This window comes from Gavialis gangeticus, unplaced genomic scaffold (assembly GCF_001723915.1).
Source record: "Gavialis gangeticus isolate Ggan-Ray unplaced genomic scaffold, GavGan_comp1, whole genome shotgun sequence".
NCBI lineage: Eukaryota > Metazoa > Chordata > Crocodylia > Gavialidae > Gavialis > Gavialis gangeticus.
Window position 1 is genome coordinate 70,374,927 of NW_017728993.1, and position 9,130 is coordinate 70,384,056.

The window sequence follows — 9,130 nt, forward strand, 5'->3', positions numbered from 1 at the left end:
TGATATAGAAAATTAATGCATATTCCAGTAAAGTTATATTTTTTTTTGCTTTGATCTTAAACTGAATAATCTAGCCTTAGGTGCATAACATATTGGTAAAGCTTCTAGTTTCTTTTTTACCTGGAGAAAAATGTGTATTGTGTTATATGAGATGATGCACCATACCATCTTGTGCCCCACTTTTTAAAATCCTAGGTCCTCTCATGGATATAATTGTTTCCTCACAGTAACCCATGAATCCCTGAATCTCTGTGCCGTAGGGGCTGGTAGTTGCGTTCAGTCTGAATTCTGTGCATAGTTTGCTTACTCCTGGACTAATTAACATTTCACCTTAAATGGCATTTTGCATCTGCTCTGCAGTCTTGTGGACCATCCAAGTCTTTTGGAATCTGGCTGCATTGTTCCTCCTTCCTTAATATCTCCCCAGATTTTATCTCACCTCCTGTCTTGAAGAACTTCTTTTCAGTGATCTTGAATTACGAGTCATTTAGATATGATAGCAGAAGCCCAGTAATAGATCTCTGGCATGCTCTACTTTAGTGCAGAAACTTTATCTTCTTTAGTCTCTTTCCATTCCCTGCTGTTTATCTCTTGCAATTGTATATTTTTTCTCCTATTTCTGTTCATGCTCCTATTCCACTTCCCACTCTGGGACCGTTTCTCTCTCCTCATTTAGCTAATTGGGTTAGTAGTCTTGTACACTGAGTTTGATGTGCTCTGAGCGTATGGAGACCTCAACACCAAGTGGTCCAAGTTAATGAATAGAGTGTTAGGACAACTTCGTTTTTTCCACAGGAACATCATTTCTGTCTTGCCTGGCTCCAGCTTTAGTCAATTGCTCTTAGTCCAGATGCTTTTCTTGGCCAAAATTGAGAAAACTGGGAAAAATGCTATTTGCATTTGCCAGAGAGATGAGATTGTTTTGTATTGAATTCTGGAGTGATGCACAACATTTTTGATGACCAGAAGAAGCCACTAATCAAAACAATCAGTGTTGTCGCAGTTTTGTGCTGTGACCCAAAGTATGACTGAGAAAGATGCTGGACGCTGGCAAACGTTACATGAAATTGAAGCTAGTTCTTTGAGTGATAGGATGTGATGTTGAAGGGGTTGCATTTGTAGCATCTTGTATGCTGGCTGTGCTTGGTATGTGTTTTCTGGAGAGTGTAGGTCAATTCCCCTTTTCAAGAAAGAAATAACTAACCCTGTTAGTAGGAGACCATGATGTTTTCAGTAACTTTATTAGGTAGCAGTGGCCTGAATTTGTGACAGGGGATGGCTCAGATTGCACCTGTGATTTCAGAGGTATCTTGTTGGGAAAATGTGATGGATTCTTAGAATAAGACATGAATCCAAAGAAAACCTAACTTACTCTGCATGACATTTCAAGATTCTGTTTCTATGCAAAGGATAGTTCCTTGCATAGGAATAAGAATGGGTGGGTTCTGTGTTGTATGTGAATCATGCCAAGAGAAAAGATCCTCAGGTTATGGCTTTGTTTCTTCTGTGAAAGAAAAGAAAGTGGTCTCTTTGCATTTAAAATGATAGTGCAAGGTTTGTAAGAATTCTGTGCCCTGAAATCTCCCTGTTACTACTTAGTTTTCTTGTGTTTGCCTCCATCAATGTTTCATCTTGCTTCCTTCCCAGATTTGGCAGGTCAGTCCAATGACCCTAGAGGAGGATGGGGGTCAGATGAGGGTTGACTAACTGTAGACATCTCTGTGCTTAGCATCCAAGATCTCTCAGTTGCCCTTCAGAGGAACCTTTCTTTCTCCATAAGTATACAGGTGCCTAATTCTATTTTTTGGACTCACTCTTTGAGCCAGGGCCCTATTGTTTTTGGCAAGTGGAGGCACCTAAGGCACAAATCTAGATTTTGTCCTTACCCCTTTAAAAATGAAACCAAAAAATGCTTTTTTAGGTTTTCAGTCCAGTTTGCTTTTAAATTATAGTACTGGCAGCCAGAAGAGATCAAAAACTATGTCTGATCCCAGGAGATTGACTCAAAATCATGAATTAAAAAAAATCCTCAAATGAATGTTGCTAGCCTATCTTGATTTTAACTCCTATCTCCTTTTCTTGTGTGGGTGCAATCGTTGTTTGAAAAGTTAAGCTTTCATCTACTCACAAATACACATCTCTTCAGCTGTTGCAAATGCCAGTTCTCTTTACTCTCTGCTTACCTTAAGACAGGGGAGCCACCCTCCATTTCCTATTACTTGTTGACTCCTTTCCCTCCTGATTCTCTGCCATCCTTCCATATTCCCCTCCAATTTTCCTCTATGCCCTCCTCCCCTCCAACAAGTACTCTTCTGTCCTCCTAAACAGCCATCTGTGCCTTTATAAATAAAACTCAAAGCATTAAACTCAAAGGGAGATGAAACAGAATCCATGAAATCCATAAGGGACTTCATTATTGCACATTTATTTTATGGACAAGGTGTTCATGTGCTCCTACCACTGATGGGCTGCTAACAGAGAAAGATGGTATATATTGAATTCAAGGGTGTTGTTTCCATGAGCAAATTTCAAGACAGATTTATTGGATATCAGAACTTGACATAACTAGATGGCCTGATTTGAGTGCAGTAATTCTAGTTATCCTTAAATAGTAATCTAAAAAAAATATGTTTCACTTTTCAGTGCATTTCAAATTGAGGGTGGGGGGAATCATTTTTCCATGCTTGTATATCATTGATCAAATATATATGTTTACTCAAAATAGCTACAATCATTTACTTGTTTTTAAAATAAGAATGTCCTCAGTGTAATTGTGTAAATAATGACAATTACTGTATTTAGTTGAATATAAGAGGAGGTTGTTCCCCCCCCCCACCCCACCACCATTAGCATTAGCAAAAGCTACTCTTCTTACATTTGCATACAAAGAAACCTCATTAAATACATTTTCTATCATTAACCTGCTGCCAAAAGCAGCATGTGCTTAGTAATGGAAACCAACTATGAAGCTGATTAAATGTAGCCAACGCTGAACATGACTATAAAACATGTGGCCCGTATTGGCCAAACATATTGATGAGAACCCACAACAAGAACAGGTTAGTGGAATCCATCTGAATTAGATATATGCTAGAGCCTGTTACACAGTTTCCCTCAGTGATGACTTAAAGTCCCCTCATGACTTTTTAAAGTCATGATGAGCCATGTCATTGACTACATTTTGATTTCCACAGTTGAGCTGTGCCTTTCTTTCTCATTTCCAAAGATTCCTGTTTCTTCACCGGCTTTAAATGTCTAGCAAACGTCACCAAATGGGGAGACCCAAGCGGTTCCTCCAGACTCACTCTGTGTCCCTGTCTCTCAGCTTGTTGCATATAATTAGTGTAGCCCTGTCCTCCATGAAGTGGAACAGAACCAGGTTGCCCTATAGCGCATCTGAATATAAATTTTTAGAGGATCCCAGAACTTATGACAAGAAAACCCTGTTCTAGACATGAGTGGGAGACTAATTAGCACATGAATCCTTTGTGGGGTGAGGGCTATCTGGAGTACATACACATACTGAGCAGTGCTGACCTACGGGAGCTACCATGGCTTGAAATGCTGTTGACTTTGCTGAGGCCCAGCCCAGTGAACTATATGGTAAATCTTGAGCCATTTGGCTTTAAACTAATATCATGCATAATTTATTACAGGCACTTTTATTTCAGTCAGTGTTTTCAGATTTGCTCCTTACTTCCATATGTTAAGGGAGAGCAGGGTCTGACAGTAAAGAAGGAAAGGGGCTGCAGGGGGAGGAAGTTGGGGGTACAGAAGGTAAGGGGGCTACCTGACCCTGACCCTCCTCCCATTTATTTTCCTTGCTGTAGAGGTGGGAGGGAGACAAATTCAAGGTAAACCTCCAATAATTAGATTTTATAACTGGAAGTTTATAACAAATTTATAAATTTTCCATATATAGAATCTAAATATTAGAGGGTCATCTTATATTCAATGTCATCTTATATTTTAGTACATATGGTACTTGATATTTATTTTATTTGTCTTGTTCTTTTACTGCCTCTTCACCTTTGTCCTGCCTGAGCCCCAGCCGCTCTCTGACTTCAGCTGCCATGACCTTCTTGCTCCTTTATACATAGGTCCCGGTGGGCAGGATGGTAACAAGGAAAAGTCTGCGTTCTCCTTCAGGCATGCTTTTGTCAAGAGGTCTTCATGCCTGTTTTTGAACAGATCCTCAGATTTATGGGAATGGAAGACTGTTTCTAGGCCTGGGGTCTTTGAAGTTATTTGGGCTGAAGATGGTAGTAGAACAATGGTTTTTAGTCAGGGGGGCTGCACCACCCCAGGGTGCTGAGAAACCCCACTTAGGTGCTGCTACACTGTGGGTACTGCCATCACAGCAGGAGCCAGATAAAACTGTCCCATGCACAATTCTCCTTCAGTGGGGTTCTGATCAGCCTAAAGCAGATCCAGCTGGCTGCTGCTCTGTAACCTTCCCCAGTCCACACCATCCCATTCTCCTTTTGGAAACAGAGGTATGTAGGCCAGACAGTTCCACAGTGTTTCCAGGAGGAGTGTAGAAGGGACTCGCACGCATGAGGTTGCTCCTGCATGCTTTAGGCTGATTAGAACTCTAATGCAGGAGGAGGGTACGTGTGAGTCTTGAGTCTTCCCAGGCTAGTTGTGCAGCAGGTGCACAGGGCAATTTTATCTGGAGGCAGCAAAACCAGTTGAGAAGCACTGAGCAGTGCTACTTAGTGATTCTTAGCTGGGGGTGCCACTGCATTCATAAAAAGTGGTGGAGGGGTGCTTGGACTGTATAAAGGTTGAGAACCACAGGTATGGGGTATCTTTCTAATATGTCAATGTCTTAGTATCGATGGAGGAAAACCAAGTCTGAAAACTATTTGGCAAAAATATTGTTTGAATATAAATTTTACAAAGTGTTTTTCTGGCCATGATCTTCCGGTCAGCTTGGCTTGTATGTGGTAGCCTCCACCAAATCAGATACATGATCAGGGCCTATTGAACCTAACAAAACTAGTGACATTTCTGGAACTATAGGGTATGTCTAGACCGGTGGTGGTACATCCCAGCATGGGTGCTCTTGAATGTGCCGCATTAATCTCCTCCCATTCATGTTTGCCAAACCTGGAAATATGTCAGTGAAGCTGTTCTTGGGTCATCCCTATTGGCTGCTCTCAAGCATTTTGGACAAGCTAAACTATCCTTACCTGCATGTTTCTGGATTCCAAGTGTGCAAGTGGGAGCATACATGGTGGGATGGGACTCTCAGGCAGATCCCAGCCAGGACGTGCTGGTATTGCACTGTAGACATACTCATAGTCACCAAGTTTCATCATAGAGGAATTTTATATTGTTGCAGATGTCAAACCCTCAGGCTGGGTCAGCAGCCTTTTGCCAGCATACACCAAAGCTTATGACTTAGCTGTTGCTCCAGGCTGAAAGTTTTTGACCTTCCCCACCACATCTGGGTAAACTTAGATACTGCAGAGCAGCAGGCTCCACAGTTCTGGGGATCACTGCAGAATGCATGGGCAGCACACTACAGCATCATGAGACCGATTCCCCCAATCCTTGTACTAAGGGTGCCTGTACACAGCATGGGTTTTAATCCTCATTAAATCAAATAGGTTTATAAAATTTTAATTTGTTTATTTAGGAGTGTAGCATCTGTGTTTACACGCCCTAGGTTTTCAACCAAATTAAGCCAGGTCCTTGGCCGGTGCCATAGGACAGCAGGATAGTCCAGCGCTGCCCCCCCCTGGCCTGGGGCCCCCCACCCACCCCGTTTCCATGCCCTGCCACACAGATGTGGAAGCAGGGAGCTGGCATATAAGGAAAAAAAAAAAGAAAAATCCACATAAGAAAAGAAAGAAGTGGAAGCAATTTGAAAGTGAAAGCAATTTGAAGGCGTGAACTACAAAAAAGTCACACCACCATCTGGTGGACAAAGAGGCTCATTACACGTCTTTGAGTGCCTTTGTGTTTGCACGCAATGAATCCATGGAGGCAACACTTTAATTCCTGGCAAGCCAAACTAAACTATGTCCAAGGAGTTTTAGTTTAATGCACTAGAAAGACTTAAAGCATTGGGAAATCCTGCTCATGCAAACAGACATGCAGTTGCAGTGCATGAAAGGGCAAACATCGTGGTGTATACATGAGCCCTAAGTCTATATGAAAAATGAGATTATCCTAAATGGTATTTACACTCAATGCAGGTCATGTGCTGGTCTTGATCTTTGCCCTTGCAGGCTTTGATAGGGCACTTCCCTTTATCCAGAGCATCTACAGGGCACATCCAGAGTATCTGTGGCATTGAGCTTATAACCCTCTCACACTCCATAGGTTCTGTTTTGGTTTCAATAAGCAATGCGGTATAGCTCAAAATAAGCAAAGCTTTGTATCTCTTATGTGTTTTTTACTAATTTAGAAATACATTGACACATGCATTTGTTAAAAAGTCGAGGAGATTGCTTGTGCAGTATTAATGCTATCTTAAAAAATATGGAATGACTGGATTCTGAGAACATAGCAATTAATTAATAATCATTAAAATAAAATATCAGGGGAAACAAAATATTTTCAGTCTGGTAGTAAAAAATGAATGAAGTTGTTCCATTTATTTTTTCTTTAGGAGACTGTATTGGATACCATGGCTAAAGATGTGAATACATGCAATGCACAGGATATATGTAGTAAGAAAACTACTTTGGCAAATTCTCCCTTGTGTTACTGGAGTGCTGACAATATTGTTGAAGAAATTGACCAGTTGACCAAAGATCTAGTGATCCTAGGTGATGAACTTTGTGATGTAGTAACTTGTAAGAAGTCAGAGTGGCATGAAAAGGTAAGGTTTGGGCTAATTTATTGACTTCTAAATGTTTTTCAGTTGCCAAATTGTTCCCGTTGACTGTTACAGTCCATCTTAGGACAATGTAAAAATGACAGCTCTGTACAAATTGTACTCTGATTCTGTCCATCAGACTCTGAGGACTCTTATTTTTTGTTTCAGATAATGCCCATGATAAGCTACATGCTTTTCAAACACAAAAGAAGGTAGGGGGCATGCCCCAAAGAGCTTATATTTGGATATAAAACTGATGTGCTTGTAACTGGGAAGAGAAGGTGTCAGAGATATAGTGATACAGAGCTAGGAGAGGATGGGATCGATGATGCTATTGGAGGGATGAAAATAGGGCAGCAGATAGGAAACCTTAATGTTGGTAATAAAGGGAAAGGAGAGGAGGGGTATTAAAGGATAAGAAGTAGGGAAGAAAGGTCATGCTAGATCTTGTCAGCTTTACCAAGGCAAGTTTCTAGAGATTTCTGAGGTGGTTGAGGGGCAGAAAGATAGAAGAAGAGAGTTGAAGAAGAAAAGGGGTGACAAGAATTGAGTGAGCCAACAAAAGAAGAAGAGTGTTGCTTGTCCAGGAAGACAGCAGATTTAAAGAGTGTAGCTGTAGTGGAAGAAGTCTGTGGGACTTTTCCCAGAAGAAGAGAGGTGTTGGGGGTTATCTGGATGGATCTGGTAGTGAGCATGGGCAAAAGAACCACAGAGAACTGAAGAATAGGATATCTGACATCAAGAGAACTGGATGGAGGAAAGTAGTATGTGGCAGGGCAGTTCTGGAAGCTGATAGTTTGGAACTCAAGAAGAGGCCAGCAGGACGGGAGAGTCAGGGGATGAGCATCATGCGAAAGGCAATTAGGTGAACATACTTGTTGAGTGAGGACTTTGGTATCCAAAAAGTGAAGAGGGGAGCAAAGAGTGAAGACAAGCATGAATTGGTGGCCTTTCTGACAAGTCAGGTTGTCATTCTAAAGTTGAAAGCCAGATGAGAAATGGAGATCAGGGAAGCAGTGAGTTGAAGCATGAGAGGGAGGGATCAAAATCCAAGGGCCAGGTACTGGGAGATGATAGACAATATGCTGTAGTGAGTGTGCAGACTAATAGAGTATTACTCAAGGAAAGGAGAAGAGACATAGATGATTAAATTTTGATTTAAATAACAAGAAAAAAATGTTCTTACTGTCAGAACTGTGGGACACTGGAACAAGCTGGTTAGGGAAACTGAAATTTTTTCATTGGAAGCTTTTGAGAAGATGCTGGATAGGCATTTGTCTAGAATAGTATAGGAATAGCTCATCCTGCATTTGTGCAGAGAGTTGGACTAGATTACCCTTGAGATTCCTTCCACCCTATAATTTCTTGATTTCCAGTGACTGGGAGGAGTGCAGGAGAGGTCAGCATAACAGAAGAGCAACTATGGAGAGAGCATCATTAAGGTCTGGGAGGGGTGGAATCCAGAGACAGTGGACATGGTCGCAGGTTTTTTGCTGGTGAAGTCTAACTCCTATCTTCCATTGGGATGATTTGTACAGACTTAGATCATATTCTCTGTCACAGGTCCTAAGGTATCTGTGAATGCATTAGTCAAACATTGTTATTTGTACAATCAGAGGGGAAAACGTACAGTAATACAGTGGGAAAGGTGATATTTTGAATTCTTAATAAAATTTCTGATGTATATAGTTACCAGAGCAAAGTATACTTGTGACCCCTTGCATGTATATTATCAGATGTGCTATTAAATATTATCTCTAATATTAAATAATAGTGTCTTAACTTCTGTATGTTTAAAATATTCACCTCAAGACTGCATTCAGGTAACTTTTATAAAGAGCCAGGAAATGAAATCCAAAAAAGAAAAAGGTATAGGAGTCTAATATTTTACATTGAAATAAATGCCTAGAAAGTGTGCTTTTGAATGATTTGCTTGGTTGCACATTCCAATATATCTGAAATTCAGTGAACATGACTGAATACACTGAATACTTATTGTAAATGAATGATGTGCAATTTTGTGGTTTGATTAAAGGATGGTTGATTACAAGGCCTCTCCATCCCTGCCCCCTTCTGCATCTTAGAAAATTGAATCATTCCATAATATCAGCTGACAGCACCTTTTGGAGGCAGTATGAGGTCAGATTAATCTCCATTTGTCCTTTTTATATCAATCCTCCCTCCTGTCAATTTCCCCTCAGTCTGCCTTATTCCTTACAGGTTGGCAGCTTACTGAATGTATCACCTTCCCTACCTCCCATTCAGATTCTCTTCTGAAGCGTGGGGGGGGGGGGGGGG

The 9,130-nt window shown here is 41.0% G+C and overlaps 1 protein-coding gene across 1 annotated transcript in view; it reads left to right on the plus strand.

Moving 5' to 3' along the window:
• CUNH14orf80 (chromosome unknown C14orf80 homolog) overlaps positions 1 to 9,130 on the plus strand; it is a 172,689-nt gene that overhangs the window by 101,067 nt on the left and 62,492 nt on the right. The window contains exon 6 of the mRNA XM_019501994.1: positions 6,623 to 6,835. Coding sequence (XP_019357539.1) covers positions 6,623 to 6,835 — 213 coding nt within the window. The remainder of the gene's footprint in view (positions 1 to 6,622; positions 6,836 to 9,130) is intronic.